This window comes from Fundulus heteroclitus, chromosome 21 (assembly GCF_011125445.2).
Source record: "Fundulus heteroclitus isolate FHET01 chromosome 21, MU-UCD_Fhet_4.1, whole genome shotgun sequence".
In the NCBI taxonomy this organism is placed as follows: Eukaryota; Metazoa; Chordata; class Actinopteri; order Cyprinodontiformes; family Fundulidae; genus Fundulus; species Fundulus heteroclitus.
The window spans coordinates 12,724,550-12,742,695 of record NC_046381.1 but is presented as its reverse complement, the minus strand read 5'-3'; the positions used below and the strand labels follow the sequence as shown (position 1 = coordinate 12,742,695).

General features: G+C 40.2%; 1 protein-coding gene across 2 annotated transcripts in view; it reads left to right on the top strand.

The window, feature by feature from the left end:
• The first annotated feature begins 15,996 nt into the window (after positions 1-15,996).
• plod2 (procollagen-lysine, 2-oxoglutarate 5-dioxygenase 2) overlaps positions 15,997-18,146 on the top strand; it is a 55,596-nt gene continuing 53,446 nt past the window's right edge. For both annotated transcript variants that reach the window (XM_036125036.1, XM_036125035.1), the window contains exon 1: positions 15,997-16,388. In XM_036125036.1, the coding sequence (XP_035980929.1) occupies positions 16,286-16,388 (103 nt within the window). In that variant the 5' untranslated portion in view covers positions 15,997-16,285. The remainder of the gene's footprint in view (positions 16,389-18,146) is intronic.

The following is an 18,146-nucleotide window of genomic DNA, read 5'->3' as shown; positions in this document are numbered from 1 at the left end:
AAATGCTCCACTTCAGAACTTTTCTTTGAGATGAAGGAGAAATAAAAGAACTTCAGGAAAGATCAAGTAAGCTATTAAACATCCAGGCTTAATTATACATGTACACAATCCCTGAAGTCTACAGAAAGCATGCTGACGTTTAACAAAATATCAGTGACTCACTGCCCCCGAGTTGCCGGTTTGGCATATGAATTGGTATATTTCATTTAAAAGCCTTAGTTTACTCACAGTGGCATGACTTTCAAGCTTAGTCCACAAAGTTTGAAGTAGTTTTAGGCCAGGGCCTTCAGGAAGTTATTTTCAAAACACAGTTTCATGCATTTTTGTGATCATTGTCATGTTTGAACATTTGCACTGTGCACAAGTTTCAGCTATAGCTGTTGATTTTAAGTAACGTTCATGAATTAGAAGCTAATCATCCAACTTGATTTTACAATCCACCTTCTGCAACGCATCATTATCACTGGGAGCCGGACAGCATCACAACATGATGCTGCTTTCTCCAAACTTGAGACTCAGTATCTCAACATTTGCCTCATCCATCAGTCCACTGTGTGTGGCTTGGCTGAGATTGGGTCATGATGATAACACATGATTCAGAACAAAAACTTTCATTCACCCCCAGGTATCACATATTCCTTGCTTCTCCAACAACGTCCTTCAGTTGTTAAAATAAATAACGCTGTATTCAGATAACCAAAACCTCTTCATCCAGAAAAATCCATTCACATCTTTCCCTTTCCCATAGGCATTTGTAGCTGTGCTCAACTCAACAAAGAATGGCTTTTTTTGTAATGTCTACCTTCTCACAAAAACTGAGAAACAGTTTATGTGCCTTCAGCATTTCTGTTTTTATATTGTTTACAAAATGTGTTTTTTTTTGAAAGACAAAAAAGGTAGTTCATAATTGTGACATGAAAGGACAATGATGCATGTTTTATAAAACTTATTTTAAAAAATCTGAAAGTACATATGTATTCATCTCCTTTTACTGTTTTACTCACTGATAATCTTGTGTTCCATTTAGAAGTCAACAAATTAGTAAACAAAAGTCCAGTTCCTCTGTTGTTAGGAGTTTTGTGGAGGCCTCACCATTAAACCTGTTGGTGGCAGTATCATACTCTGGGGATACTGGACAATCCTGGAAGTCCAGAAATGGGGCAGGTGTTCACCCTCTGTCTGGAGAATGATCTTAAACATACAGGCAGAATAGCCTTGTCAATATTCAGACCTAAATCCAATTTAAAATCTGTGGCAGATGTTCCCAAACTAATGTAACAGAACTTGAGTTATTTCGCAAAGGAAAACGGGCAAAACCTCATTCTCTACATCCACAAAGCTGGTAGAGACATGCCCTAAAAGACTCACATCGGTAACTGATCACAGGCTGTGATGGAAACTATTTTTTTAATGTATGGACTCAGTAAGTGCTCAAAGAAAATCTATTCCACACTTTTTTTTTAAATAAGTTTATATTTAACAAACCTATGTCTGTCTTTCTGTCTGTCTTCATATTTAAATTACATTCACAGAAACCTGCTACATTTTAAAGTTGTTTGAGCTGTGAGACATATGTTTTCGCTCATAATTTTCTGGAGTGGATTAAACAGAGTTCCAGTGAAAACTCTCTCTCTGGGTGTACATTCATTTTGTGGTTTAATGGCAATTATAGTACGAAATGAGAAGAGAGAGGCGTAAATTAGACCCACAGAGAGAGAAAGAAAGAGATTACATTGCTGTCAATATGGCAGTGATTTGCTGACTGAGAGGCCTCAATCTGTGAGAAACAGACTTGATGTGGCGTAAGTGAGATGATGTCAAGTGCAACATTCCTTTCTTCTCCACTTTAGTTCTAATGAAAACATGTACAAGCTTTGCTTCTCGTAAATCATAAAAATAAACATAAAATCTCAAAAGCATGCTCACTTTATGGGTGTCATGAGAGTTAAACAAACTGCAGTGGAGAAAACTTTGATTTGTTCTGTTTTACTGAATGAATACAAATTGCCAGCTGAAGCAACCAGTTGCCATTTGTTGAACCTTGTTTACAGCACTGACTGATTCCTGTGCCGTTGGGTGATAACCCTTTAGATCTTAACCAAGCAGTTAAAAATAAATGTCCTATTTATTAAACTTACCTGCGTTGTCCAGAAAAGGGTGGCTTGGCCTCAAGTGGATTAGTTTAAGTGTCTTGGAGTCTTGCTTACGAGAGAGGGGAAATGGAGCTGGAGATTGACCCATGGATTGGTGTGGCTGCAGCAGTGATGCATTATGGTGAACAAAGAGCTGAGCCAAAAGGTGAATCTCACAATTTATCGATTGGTCTGTGTTGCTACCCTCACCTATGGTCATCAAATTTGAATCGTAACCGAAAGAACGACTTTCCGGATACAAGAGGCTGAAATGGGCTCAGCCTTAGAGATCGGGTGGGGAGATAAGCCATCTGAGATTGTCTCACAGTTCCAGGCATGTCTCACCAGGAGGAGAACCAGGGGGCGGCCCGGGACATGCCGGAGAGACTGTGTCACTCGTCTCACCTGGGAATGTCTGGGGCTTCTCTCAGAGGAGCTGGCGGAGGTGTCTGGGGAGAGGAAAGTCTGGGAGCCCCTCCCAAGTATGTTGCCTCTGCGACGCGGTCCCGTATAGGCGGAGGACTACAAGTATGAGTACAGCATCTGCATCGTCCTATTTTGGAGAACAGGGACCTTGAATTTATTTTTAAATTACATTTGTAAGAAAACTTTCTTTAAAGCAGAGCATGGTCTATAAACTCATTCAGACCCGAGCCTCAATATGAGCCGTTTCTGACCTATGGAGAGTCAGAAAAAAAAAAAAATCTATTCTCATCGTTCCTGTAGCTCGGCATGCACTGGGAATTCTGTGGAATGCATTGTGCTCTGTAACGGGGTGACTGCATTGGGTTCCCAGAGGCAAACACTCACTGGAATTTGTGGTATCTGTGTTTAAAATGTTCTGGGGCAAACATATGGCTGAATCTACATCAGTGCAAGCAGAGTTTATGAAAACACAACGAACAACGAGTTAAAGACTGAATCTGAAATTGCCCCATAATCATCATTTACTTATGGCAAACACAAATCAAGTATAAAATAGGAGTAATACTTGCATACAGATAAAAAGTAGTGAAGATACTCTCTGTACAAAGATAAATCCTAATATCTCAAAAAGACAAGGTTTTTGATTATGAAAACTAAAGAACATACAAGGATAAGCCTAAGTATGGTAAACTCCTGTTATTGGGTCTTTAGGATTGCCAAGGGAGTGTTTAAAGCTATGATTTTTTTCTTTTAACTATGGTGGTTTTCCAATTACAGATCAGGAAATCACAACATTTTGGACTAGAATATTACATGAGAGTAATAAAAACCAACACTTAATGCAGAAATGTAGGCTTAACGAAAAGTTAGTTTAGTGATTAAATCTATTTCACAAACAAGCCTCATTAGAAAACATTCTAATCTCATGAATACTGTGTGTAAGAAATCAGGTGCCACCTCTTCAGTCAGCCATAGCTACAGTAAAACACGGTTATGGCAGCATCATAATGTGGGAAGGTGGCTACAGCCTAATCCTGAGTGGACCAATTTAAAAGTTATCAAGAGTTTTGACAGGTGAAGAAAAGTTCACATTTCACCACATTTAGCAATTTTGATAACAGTTATGGTTCATAAATTAAAGTGGCTCAAAGGACATAAAGTTCAAGGTCCACACCAGTGGTAATGGTTGAATTTAGCTTTATTGTAAATTGTACAACAAAAAGCAATAGGAGCCCTGGCCAAAATAAACCAAAGGAGGAGGAAGCATCTAAAGCATCTGAAGCATTTGATTGTTGCATCCGGGCAACTTCCCTGCCTATCCAAATCCTAAAACCAAACATGGAACACCGGTCTGATAACATCTCTGAACTCAATCACAAACACAAGCCAATAAAACATGGATTCAAAAGCATGTACTGGGGTCAGGCAAACAAGAAGAAGGTGGAAACATGATCACAAATAAGGAATTGACTAAGACATCTCTGGAAACACACTGTCGTTTCCAGTTAAAGTACCAGTTGAGGAACATTAGGATAATTGTTCACAGAAACAAAACTAAACCACAACAAACTACTACTTACAAAACAAACAAAATAGTGTGGGGAAATGGCTGAATAAGCCAAAGCTTATCGCCCAAGTTGAATGGAAAGAAATCAAACAGTCTTGCAGGTATTTACAGTTGCATACAGTAGGTTGACTGTAGCAGCATTTTTATCGCAACCAAATCTAGATTAGTCCTCATTCCAATTTGTTGCGCAAGGCTTCTTGTGGTTCCAGAGTAGTTGTTTTTTGTGAGGCAGGGCCTGAATCTCAGAACTCAGTTGGTCTTAAGCAACTGGAGCATCTGGAAAGAGACGTATCAGCAAATCAGGGACGAAATGTGGGGAAAGCGCCAACCTAAAATGTCTCCTACCACATTGTTTAAACTGAGTGACAGAGCAAGAATAGATAAGAAAAAAATCCCATGGTGGGGAAATCAAGGCGTACCAGGAGCAAAATGAAAGGCAAAAAGAGCATGCTGATACACACAAAGGTAAAAAAAAAATATACATGTTAATAAGATAAAAATAAGACTGTACAATAAGACCAAATTGTAATAGAAAATACTGTGCAGCTATTAAGAGCACAAATATGCAAGCAAATAGGGTGATTTAAATTTCTTTTACAAAATATGTGCGTAAAAAAATACTATTTACATATAAGAGTGAAAAAAACAGCCGGAATGTAAACACCTTGTTGGGAGCACTGATCAAAATAAAGTCTAAAATGTATTTAGGATCTAGGATTCTGTCTCTGAATGAGCTTCCCAACTCTACCAAAGCATCATGCATGGGGTGGGAGACACTGTCCAACAGTGATGTTATGCCAGAGCTCTTCTGTCTCCAGCCACCTTCACTTGGCCAAAGGGAGCATCCTAGTACACCACTCACCTCCCTGGCCTTCAAAAAAGAACAATTTCTCCATGTTGATAAAGACAATCTCGCTGGCTGAAGCAGCCTCCCACCTACAACGTTTAATCATTCCATTGAATAAAAAAGCAAACATGGATCACAGAGTTTGATACATTAATAATAGTTGAAAGTTAGTGCTGGTCATAATGGAATTGTGATTATATTTGAAGCTCTATCACATCTTTCACAATACAAGTAAGATCATTCATACTGAAAGGATACTTTGACCAACACTTAAACAGCTTTTGACCATAACAGCACATCCTAAAAGCAGATTCCATGATGTGATCTGTGTTCTGTAGGAATTCAGCAAGAGCACTTAAAAGATCAGATCTGGTGTGTTTGTGTGCATCACACTGCTGTGTACTTCCTGTACAACTTTGTAATGATGCTGCAGGTTATTTTTTTTTATCTCATCTCTCTTTAGAATCAGAATCAGAAATGCTTTAATAAACCCAGAGGGAAATTACTGTTTCAGTACAACCGCCATCACATACATCACAAACATTTCAGGGGGAGATGATTTACTGAGGCCCTGCTGCCAAGGACACCGCTTACACGGTGCCCACAGGGCGCTGCCATTACTCTGTGGAAAGATAGGGGCCACAATAGGGGGGGAGGAAAAAACACATATTTCAAACTTTATCCTAATACAGAATACCGTTTGAGATATCAAAAACCTCGGTAATAGAGAAGCACAAATAAGACATGACACATAAAAGCAGAAAGGTAAACATTGGAGACTAGTCGCGTGTAAGTTCATCTGTTTTTGTGAGCATCAGTTATGTGTGTCTGTTTGGGTCAAGTGTTTATATTTCCGTGAACACTCTCCAGAGGCCATTGTCCTTGATGTTATCAGCCGGCCAACAGTTCAGAAAGCATCCGCAGATGTCAGCGGGGGAGGAGGGAGCGGGGGAGAGTTCTGAGCTCTACGCCATAACAAACCAGGAGTAGAGATAGGGAAGGCATAATCCAATACTTTATTTGTTATGAGGCAAGCTGCACCGACTTTCCCGTCAGCTTTAAGTCTTTGCTGGCTCAAAATGGCAAATCCAATATTCCAAATTAGTTGGGCTTTTCCGTGTTTCACTTCCAGATTTCATCCCATCTCCCCTTGAGTTCAACCACCAAGCCAGTCTGCGTACCAGCACATCCAGCTTTTCGGCTCTGCTCCTACAACATCTGGGTCTGTTTGTTCATCGCCATAGTGATCGCGTCATATGCAGCCGGTAAACTGATCAAGGCCAAATGGCTACTGACATCCGCTGTATCATGAATCCAAACATGTATACGTCTCCATGTCCAGGACTGACAAAGTCGAAAGACACACCGTTTTCCATCCACGACTATAGGGTGTATCCCACAAGATGAATCAAATCGGGATAGGACGGGTCCCCCTTTCACTGCCATACCCATCAAAAAAATTTGATCAATAGCATTGAGAGACCAGCTTACCAGATCCATGGTTTTCAGAGTTCGGTGATCTGAAGAAAGTGCTCAGAAACACAAGACATGGCAGCAGAAGCAGGAGAGGGGGAGGGCGGGTGAAGAGCTGGAGAGGAGAGAAAAAACACGACCGACCTTGAAGAGAGACAGAACATTTTAAACAAAGATGGCACTGACAGAATCAGAACATTGTGAGGTTTTTGATATAGTTAAAATTTTCTGTCCTCAGGGTGTTGAGGCGATGGAGGTCATTGTCATCATGTCTGGAGATAATTTTTTTTTGACCCACATGTAGGAAAATTTTCTCAGGACATGAAAAACAGTTTTACATTTTTTTTGTTTGTTTTTTTGTCTGGAAAACATCTGTGGAAGTGGTGGCCTGGTGGTAAGGGAGCTGAGTGTCTTGGAGTGGCTGCAAAGGTTGGTGGTTCAATCACTCTGGCTCTCAGAGCAAGACTCTTGACCTCAGACTGCTCCTTGTGCGACTGCATCCATCACCATAACCTATTCCACCTGGGAAACCCATTGATTCCTTGACTACTACTATTTCCCTCAATTTGCCATTCACAACTCTCTCATGCTCTTATTTCTTTTCCTCTTAACCATAATTCTGTGCTTTAAAAACTGTATCGATAGCATAACTTATTGAACTTTTAGATGCCAAAGCATATGAAGGAGCAGTTCTTCTATGTTGCAATTTCACAGAACTGTGTTGTGAAAAGGTCTGGTCAAGGCCTGGTATGGTAAGAACACGTCAGATTCTTTTTTTAGGTAAATGGGCAAATGTGACTTGGTAAAAGACTAAACAAAAATCCCAGCCCATCCCATTTTCTTCTTTTTATCCAAAATTGTGTCCCTGGTAGAAGAGGTCAAGAAAAGAAACACTCTAGCTTATCCCCATCACATTTCCAGACCTCAGGAGAGTCTCTCCATTATTTTGGAGGTTTTCCAGGCACGTAGCTGTGGGAGGAAATGCAGTAGACCAACAATTTTAAGCCCATAGATGGGAACCCCATTGGATGTCCAAACCAACTCAACTGACAACTTTTGATGCAGAGAAGAGGCTCTACTTCATGCTTCTTCCTGATGACTGAGCATCTTACAATATCTATAAAGCTGAGCCCAGCCACCTTGTGGCAGAAGCCTATTTTATTAGCTTGTGTCTGGGTCCTCAGTCTTTCAACCGTGATCCTCATTTAATGAGTTGATAGTAAGAACCAGGCCAGGTTCCTGACGGGAATGGGTTCTGGAAAGGCGCAGTTCCACCGGCCCTACTCGTTTTCGGCCACCTGACTTATCTCCTCCGAGTCCCTTTTTGACTGGTCTAGAAAGGCCTGGAAGAGGAAACGCCTCCGGGCCGTTACTTTAGCCCCACACCCATCCTGTTTGCAGCAGTGACATTTTAAAGAAATCTGCGAGAAATGGTAAATGATAGAAAATGCATCATTACAAATAAAACATAAAAAAAGGAAAAAATATAAACAATCTTTCCATAACTGCATATGCAAGATTGTCTTGGATCTCGTTAAGGAGTAATCTGCCAGGATTTAAGTGGCAGAGATGGAGCTATTTAGCTTGCAAACGTTGGGCCTCTCTTTTGTGGGAACTTCCAGGAGGTCTCCTGGGGTCCGAGCTCCCTACAGCGGCCCGTGATGCCTGAGCAAACTGAAAAAAGCCAGACGAAGGAAAAATTTACATTTACACACGAGTTACATTTTACACCTTTATATGAGCTCTTTTGCCTCAGCCATGGCGGGAGAGAGGAGAACATGCAGTGATTTTTTTTTATCTGTTTAATTTCGCGTGACTCAGCAGTGAGAGTGTTAGGGATTAACCGAGCTCGAACTAACCTAGAGCAGTCAGCGCTGCCAAAGGAAACCGCTGGCTCACCTGGAGGTTTTCATTCACAGAGCTAAAATGTAAAGCTTTATATTAAATCTTTTGACTCAGCCATGGCGGGGGGCGAGGAGAACACGTTAATAGCTTAAAAGATTTTAACTGCAGTGATTTTATTTTCATTAGTTTGATTGCTTGCTTACAACCAAGCTGTGGGTGGTGTGAGTCTGTCAGTGGTGAGAGCTTAAGGCATTGCCCGAGCTCGAGCTCCCCTAGAGCGGCCAGCACTGCTGAAGGGAACCGCTGCTCCCCCCAGTTGCTCTGAATCTTATTACAGAAGACTACCAACAGCAGGCAAAAGAAGACAGCCGCTGCCTTATACTGCAAGAGATGGATGGATGGATAATTAAGAGACAAAACTTGACAGGTTTCAGTGTAAAAAGAGAGAAAGCCTTGATAAATCCCTTGACTTATATAGTGCGTCAGGGTATAGAGCTCAAGTATCCTTTTTCTTTCTTTTTCCTTCAGGAGTGGCTCATGGTTTAAAAATCATAAAATTATATTTCAGTTTAACCCACTCTGTTCATTGTGACTTCCTCAGAGAAAACTCTCTCATTTCTCCTCACCCCACGGCTAATCACTGAAAAGAGGGGTGTTCACTCAAAACTCCTCTCGAGTCAGCTCACTTTGGCCTTACTCCTCCGCAGAGCCGGAGCAACCCGGACTGGCCTTGAAAAAACAGTTGAGCGGAGTCTTGCGGTGTGTGGCCAATATGAGCCAGTGGAACTAGGCTTTTTATTGGCTGATTGAATCACAAACCAAGTGAAGATAATCCGAGTGTTCCAGCTATCAAGGGATCACACTTATCAACATCCCAGGAAATATATTACAGGAAATAAGGATTTGGCTGTTTGTCAGATTTAAAAGAAGCAATGTGTCTTCTTTCCCAGTTGATGAATGGTGGACGAGATCTCTTCCCTTGAAGAGTTACTGAGGAGATACGATGTTGGTATTCCTGTCTTTATGTGCTTTGTGGACCTGCAGAAGGCTTTAACAGCTATCTGTTTGTTGTATAACAGGCAAGGGCTGTTTTTACATTCTTACCACACAGTTGACCTCGTTCCCAGTGCAGATTCAACTCCCCCAATGGGCTGCCTCTTGTTCCCAGTCCTCTTTGGACAAGAGCTCAAGGCATAGTCATGAAGAAGTAGATGTCACATTTGGAAAACTCAGGGTCTCATCTTTTTTTTTTTTTTTTTGCAAATTATGTTTTATTGCTGCCTTCAGGCCATAACCTTCTGTGTGCACTTGTAAGGATGGAGTAGCTGGGATCAGAGTCAGCTAATTCTGGGCCATGGTTCTCCAGCAGAAAAAAAGGTGGAAAACTCCATCTCTGACACAAGAGGGGGTCCAAATATGTTGGTATCTAAACAAAAATGTAAAAATAAAAGCACAAGACCAAACAGGTTTAACAAAAGTCTATATAACACAGTCCCTCCAATGGATGTGGTAACCAAATTATAGTAGCTTTTGTTTACCCTGTAAACAAAGTTTAAGACACCATATACCCCACCTTCTCCCCGTGACCACCAGGGTATATAAAGATATCTGTTATCATATAGACTAGAACCACTGTCGTCAATGATTGTAATCAAACCATCAATTTTGTTTTCCCCAAACTGCCGTGAAAAAAGCAAATTAGTAGTGTGTGAATGTCTTCTAAAGTAATGAAGGAGCACTGCAAGAAAAGGTTTGTAGCACTATTTAATCTTCATTCCCTCAAGCTTTGTGGTTTTAACATAGTTGCCTAATAAGGATATCCAAAAGAAAGTGACCAAGGAGCTCATAATGTGTAATTTTCTTAGCATGCCCTCCAAATACCTCAGTCCATCTAATGGAAAGGCTTATTCATCGGACAAAAAAGCCATTTTAAGGTGTGCAAATATAAATTGTTGCTTACAATCTGTAATATATATATATATATATATATATATATATATATATATATATATATATATATATATATATATATATATATATATATGATGGTATAGATACTAGACAAGGTATGAAGTGAAGTAATCCTTATGTAACCTCTTACAGACTACCTTTGCATGAGCGTTAAAATTTATAAGCCAATATGATCTTTCATTAAATGTACTGTTAACAAATTCCCCCAAAAGAGCCATCTCTGGTCCAACCCTTCACCACATCCCAGGTCAATAGATAGTTATCATCCACATGAATGTAACCACATGAGTCTGCATCATGCCTAGTTTAGTTTAGAGATGAAGGTTTTTTTTAGAAGGATAAGCTGAGTGACGGGCAACAGTCTTTCCGCAATCCGGACCGGTAATTACACTTTCTGTGAAGTGATCAAAGAGTTTGGTATAAAAATACAACCCATTCTTCCACAATCAATGTGCAATTGTGGCTTTTTTGAGAGAAGGTTTAGGGGGCCGAGTTTCTAGGATATGTGACTCATCAGTATGATTGCAAAACCATGCAGTTTTACCACTAAAATAAGATAAAGTAGAGTAGAAAGATTGAAATCCAAGGTGTCTTGACCACTTTTCCGCTGAATACGATGCCTTAAATCACATAATAGTCGGAATCGCATAAAGTGAATAAAAACTTTCCAATCAATTTTACAATCTGCAACTATTAACAGAAAAAAGAAGAGCTAAAAATCCTAAAATCTTTGTGTTTGCTTCAGCCTGTTTCTTTGCTCATTATTGGGCATCCTCTTTGGTGCCTGCCTCCCTGGTGCAGCCTAATTACACATAAATAGTGCTTGCAAACCCACTGTCTCCACAACAGCACCAAAACAGAGGACACAACCCTGTTGTCAAGAACCACGTCACTAATGTTTTTCCTCAGTGGTGTCTGCAAGCCGATGTGTTAAACTGATAACAGTAATAAAGTTAAATTAAAAAAACGTAGCATTGTTCATGGTGACAAAAAAAAAATCCACGTGTGTTCTCTTTTTTTCTGCTGAAGTATTTTTAGCTTGCGGGTTTGTGTGGCAGCATGCGCTGGTACCCGGGAAGTGTGGGGATAATCATTTGCAGGTTTGCGTTGTTGTCCACACGGGCTCCACGCCTTTTGCCCTGTCCTCCTTCAACTCACCGCAGCCACCTCTTAACTGAGGTATCTGACAATTTTTGCCCAATTAAACGTAATTTTCTTACCCACACCTCCTGTGCCTCCATATTTAAAGTCGTCACAAGTCTCACTGCCACCACCTACCTACCTACAACTTGCTATATGTCTGCAAGTATCAACTTAGGTAGATGTGTGCAAACACAGTATCTTGGAAAGTGTTTACACACCCTGAAGTTTTGCCCATTTCATTGCACCACAAATACAAAATTTAATCTGTTCTTTAGGGAATATATATGATGGACCAACACAGTTTCAAACAAATATCTGAAAAGTGCGCTATGTAGCCAATTTGTATTTTGAGGTAGAAGTTAGAGAGAAACGTCTGACCACTTGGAATATAAAGGTACCTCCTTTTTACTTTTCCAACTTTTCAGGTAAATATGGAAGCTGAAGAAAAGCAAACCCAAAGCATGATGCTGCCACTTTAATGTTTCCCAGACTATAATAAATATGAGAATTATATATAGTTTTCTCCCTGCTTCACAATTATGTTCTACCTTGTGTTGGTCTGTCACATAAAAATCCAATGAAAACACATTAAAATGTATGGTTGCAATATTACAATATGTGGACACTTTTTCAAGGTATTGGGTATGTGATTAAGAATAAGCTTCATAGAACATGACACTCAAATAACATCAACACATTGTTAAGGTTTTCCTCAAACATAGAAAACACTCCTAAATAGTTGGTGGATGTGAAATGTAATTAGCCAATGAAATAAATATGTCACCAAAATGCTGCAAAAATGCAGCACTGGTTTCCGCCCCATAAATCCTGGTATTTTCATGTTTCATGCACACCCTCACAAGCCATTAACAAAAAAAGAAATACATTTATTTTTATCAGATATCTATCTTGAGCTGTTGAAGACTGCTTTAGAATACAAATGAAGGACAGATGCCTTTAAGAGTAGAAGAATACATGGGGTAATCTGTTGTTATTACTTTGTGTTTTAGTTTCACAGTGGGGAAAGTGACCTTTTCCCGTTTTGTTACAATGCGGGAGTCAGACGGCAGGCGTCAAAGTGGTAATTTTCTCATGACACACCAATTTCCATAAACATGCCAGCCCCGTATTCACTCTGGTGTCAGTTGCATGCTTAACTGTAGTAAAAAAGAATGGCTGACATCCAAGTCAAGCTTTCCGTGTTGATTTTCTGGCACAGCTCTGCATTTCCAAGGTTTATCAGGGCCTCACTGGAAGCATGTAATTTACTTCATAAAAAAAGCTTGAATTTCTACTCACTACACATTCAAATCCATAAATGCATGATGTCATTACATACGCTGGAAGTCAACAGGACCGCCTTTCACTGCCAAAAAGCAATGGTCAGAGTTTATGGGCCAACTTTATTCTATAGCCTGCTATCTACATTTTATTATGGCTTAAAGAGAAAACAAAATCCTTTTAATATGTAAAAAAAACTTTCACTCCTTGTAAATCTGCTTTTACACCATTAACCTGCTGATGTCACCATTGCAATAATCTGCTGTCAGTCATCATAATTGCCTTGTCAAGTGTTTGTAAGGAAGGGCCTGTGGTAGGTCATTTCTTATTAATAAGGAACAGAGAGAAAAAACCAAGCCAAGATAAATCACTTGGCTTTATTCATCAGTCTTTTTCTCAAAAGAAATAAGGGGAACCTTGGCTTACACCATAATATTCAATGTATATACCAGAAAACGTTCCAAATACCAAATAAACATAGTGTAACATTGGTGGATGTGCATGTCACACACTCAGTTCTCTAATATAAATCCCACTGATGAGACATGGGTTTCTTTTAGTGGTGACCCATCACAGTGGTACTATATTGGTATAGTACAAAGGTAATTAACAACAAGAAACATCACATTGTTATGGAGATTGGTCTGGGCTTTAAATAGAAAAATATTTAATGCAGTGGGAACATTTTTTCAGAACTGCTGGTAGGAACTGTGTGTGTGGTGTGTGTGTGTGTGGTGTGTGTGTGTGTGTGTGTGTGGGGGGGGGGGGGGGCCCGGGACCAAATGCTGATGGCTTCTCCTTTTTTTCTGTCCTCATACATCAGGACATGCATTTTGGAAGGACATCAAACCCAACCTAACAATGCTCAAAATGCAGGTTGCTTTGGATTTCTGACCTACAGCCACGGCCTGTTTTACAACATTTTAAACATTTAGACGCTATTTTTGGATTTTGTCATAGAGGTTTGTGAGAAATCAGGAATCTTCCGTTTTTTTTTTTTTTTTTACAGTTTGAACTTTTTTGAAAAGTCGGAAGGTGAAAAAAGGCATACCTAACAGCAAAAGCTTAGAAGAAATCATACAATAACTAAGGTCCTCCTCCTGCTGTCTCGATGTTCTACCTACAACTTTCTTTAAGAAAGTTTTTCCATTCATAACGTCTGATTTGACTCAGATAATATCCCTTCCCACATCCCTTCTGTCAGGTGTTTTCCCCCAGTCTCTTCAAACAGCAATCATAAAACCACTGTTAAAAAAGAACAATTTGGACAAACTACTACTGCAGAACTACAGGCCCATCTCAAATCTCTCCTTTATAAGTAAAATTATTATCTGGTCAGGTTACTGTGCTCACCACAGTACAGAGACCACCCGTGTCAAGGTCTTTGATGACATCCATATAAATACAGACTGTGGAAGAATCACAGTGTTGGTACTATTGGACCCCAGTCCAACATTTAATACTGTCGATCACTCCATTCTGTTAGAGCGCCTGGAAAACTGGATCGGCCATTCTGGTACAGCTCTCCACTGGTTTAAATCCTATTTAAAGGACAGGGAAACTCAACTCTGGGTGTAGGGATGGACTCAGATCTGAACCTCCAAAAGCATCTAAAGACAATTACAAGGTCGGCTTTTTATCACCTGAAGAACATTTCTAGGATAAAAGGACTAATGTCTCTGCGGGATCTGGAAAAACTAATCAATGCATTTATCTTTAGTCGAATTGGTTACTGCAACAGTGTCTTCACATGTCTGCCAAAAAAGTCAATCAGACAGCTGCAGCTGATCCAGAACGCTGCTGCCCGCATCCTCACTAAGACTAAGAAAGTAGAGCACATCACCCCAGTTCTAAAGTCCTTCCACTGGCTCCCTGTATCTCAGAGAACAGACTTTAAAATCCTTCTGTTAGTCTATAAATCACTGAATGGCTTAGCACCTAAATACATCACAGACTTGTTATCAGTGTATCAACCCTCCAGACCACGCATGTATTCTGACTCCAGACTACTCTGCATACCTAGAACCAGAACCAAACACGGAGAAGCAGCATTCATTTCCTATGCTCCACTTATCTGAAATAAACTTCCAGGCTTTCAGCCTGAGTTTTTTTAAATCAAGATTAAAAACACGTTTGTTTAGGATTGCCTTTGACTGCTCTCATTAAATTGTTAGCTGAAACACCATTAGTTTAAGTTTGTAGTCCAACTGTTTTTAAAATCATTAAAATTTGCTTTTAGTTTCCATGTTTTATTTTTCTCCAACATGCTTTTATTCTGTTTTTATTTTCCTGTTTTAATCATGTGAAGCACTTGCCGTCGTCCTAGTACTGAAATGTGTGATATAAATTTGCCATGCCTTGCCAACAACAGGATGCTGCACAGCCACGTTTCACTGTGGGGAAGGTGCCTTCAGGGTGGTGTGCGGTTTCAGCTTTTTGCTACATAAATTGTTTTACATCTAGGCCAAAAAGGTTAGCGATGATCTACATTGACCTAAGGACCTTTGTCTACATGCTGATTATAATCCCCATGTGGTTTATCCCATCAAAAATGTCTTTCTTCTTAACATTCCTGCATGAGGTCCAGGTTTTTAGACTGCATGGCTACTAGTTTAGACTGCAGTTCCTCCAGAGTTATCATGAACCTCCAGGCTGTTTCTCTGATTGATGGTCTTCATTGTTTAGGAGTATCAAAGTGAATAGGAGTGAATACAAATGGACCATTATTATTTTCCTACCCGTTCATATTCACGCACTACGTTTTCCATAACAGCCCCATCTAACCTCCACAGTCTACAAAGCAAACCGACAGATAAAAAAAATAAAAAATACATTTGTAGTAACTAAAATAAGTTTGGGATGTGAATAATTTTGCAAGTCAGTTATTAATATTTACAGAAAACAGATTTTGCAGAACATATATTTTCAATAGGACGCCTAAAACAGTATGGTGTATGCAATACAAAGTGCAGATTCTATTTAAAAATTAGATGTATTTTCTTGCTTTATTAAAAGTTTGGGTTTAAAATGGGGGGGTGTTATAGTTGCTCAGTTATTCTATCTATGCTGTAGGAGTTTTGCACGAATGTCTTAATGAGCGTGAGTGCACAGCTAAAATGGTCAGTTTCTCACTCAGGGGGAGGGAGGGAACCACGAGAGAAACATTTTACAGCCAGTGGGTGTGGGGCACAAACACAGCTGTGTTTAGTCGCACTTTCACGCAGGACGTCCCCGTGTCCGTGAGGACTGTTATCCTCCCCCCTCCTCCTCTCCTCCCTTCGCTTCCTCTCATACACTTTCCTCTGACGAAAACCCCAGTGGCTGCTGCGGCAATTAAGGAACCACGCCTGCTGCTTCTCTAATTTCTCTGAATTGTGCTCTTTATATACAACCCCGCTCTCTGCCGCTGGAGAAAGTTCTCTCCGGTGGCAGCAGGTCTGCTCGTCCAGAAAACGCCGTATTATTATACATGTCCCAATTATTCTAACATCGCGAGAGCTCAGAGTGAGACCCCTGCGGGGCTGGTCTGAACAAGCAACAGAAATTATTAGGCGCTCGGTCGGTCGGTCCCTCTGACCGGCAACAAGCCCAGCAATAGCCATGGAGTACCTCAGGTTCTGTTTGGTGTTATCATGCTGCATGAAGTTCGGAAGTTCTGTCCTCTCCAGTGACGCGCCTCAAGCCCCTGCGCCTATTCCTAAAGGTAAGAAATCATAAACTTTTTTTTTTTTGCCTCCAAATTCATCCATTTCCAATCTTAGGGTGAACAGAATGGCGCACTTCATGTAAGGAACTTTGGGGATTGTGAGATTTACCATGCCGCTGAAATGATGTCACTTCAACCTATATTTAAAGCGCAGAGCCTGTATGGGAATCTCATGGTTGTTATTTGGCGCATGCATATAGTGTGAAATTACACGACTGTGCGGTTTCTCGCAATCTCGTCTCGTTTTATGTTATTTGGCTGCGCGCAGCTTTCATGTTACAGAGGGGAGGCAGTAAAAGTTTGAGTGCGAGTGACAGCTAATTGGAAAGGAGGCTCTTTGATGTTTGTTTTTTTTCCTCCACCCCCCCACCCGTTAAATGTATGCGTTAAAATACCGCAACAGAGTTAGTTATTAAACATGATGCTACCAAAGCTTAGAATGCGAAAAGAAAACCCCAACCCAAAACGATTTAGAGCTCATTTAGCCAACAAGATAGTAATTGAGAAACAGAGATGTGCTTATAAATTAGTTTACAAGCACCCCCCCAACTCTTAAAAAGTTTGTTGGAGTTGAGAAAAGCAGACTCCTCCTTGAACATATAGGCTGCTGAGCCCCTGTGTCTCACCTCTGCTAATCTGACTGAGAAGCCTTTCCATAATTGACACATTGCTGTTGGTGAATTGCTCCAAATTACTCTGAAATCCTGTTACGCTCACACAGGGCTCTTGTGAAATCTGTAAATGCTTAACGTTTATCGTTAGTCTGGAAGTCTGAAGAGAAATTGCCATATAGGCATGTAAAGCATTTTCACTGGAAGTATCACATCACTGGAAACAAAAGAATCATGCTTCCATGTGTGTTTTAGAAGTTAGCTTTTTGCCCATCAGGCATGAAGTATTCAAGTTTAATGGCAAAATGATACACCAGAATCTGCATCGTCGGCAGGGCTGGCCCATGATCATATATATCTATATATATGATCACGGGCCCCTGAGCAGTGTTTGATTTGGGGCCTGAAACCGATCCCTCTTCAAGCACCACAGCTCCAATGGTATCTATTTTAAATTGTCAAAGCCTGATTGTTGTATCGGGTTATATGTGTAAAACCTCTAAATACACGTTTTACGAGTAAGCGTACAATTAAATTGGCTTAAAGGGCTCGTTCAGATTCTTTGACAGGAATTTGTGTGAACATATCATCAGGAATGGTTCCTTATCTGTACTACAGATTCACCACAATATGAAACCTGTGTGTAGCAGAGTGAATAATTTAAAGACGTCTCGGAAATCCTCCAAGTTGTCACATGGTACCACCATTCCAGCAGATTTCAGCTATTTGAATCGACTAAAACTCAAAGTGAACGTATGGGATTCAAGAGTATATATCTACACTTTCTCAAGAGGCCATAGTTAAAGTTGTCATAGTTTTCTATGCTGAACAACTTTCATCCTGTTTGGGTGGAATTACGCTGGCAGATGCTGCTGCTTGTATCAGTCCACAGGGATCATTTCCAGACATTTCCGAGACCCGGAAAAACACAGGATCACATTGTCCATGATAGATGCAGCCTGTACAGCCTTAGCCAAATTCAACTTAAGCGTACTAAAAGAGATCTCAATCGCTTGGGAAAACCCCATTGAAAACTAAAATTAGTCACATTGCAATAATTACCAAATTAATAGCTGTTAATAAATTGTAAATACAAGGTTATTTTTCTTACTTATTTGGTCTGGCAGTTGTGTCAAGAGTACAG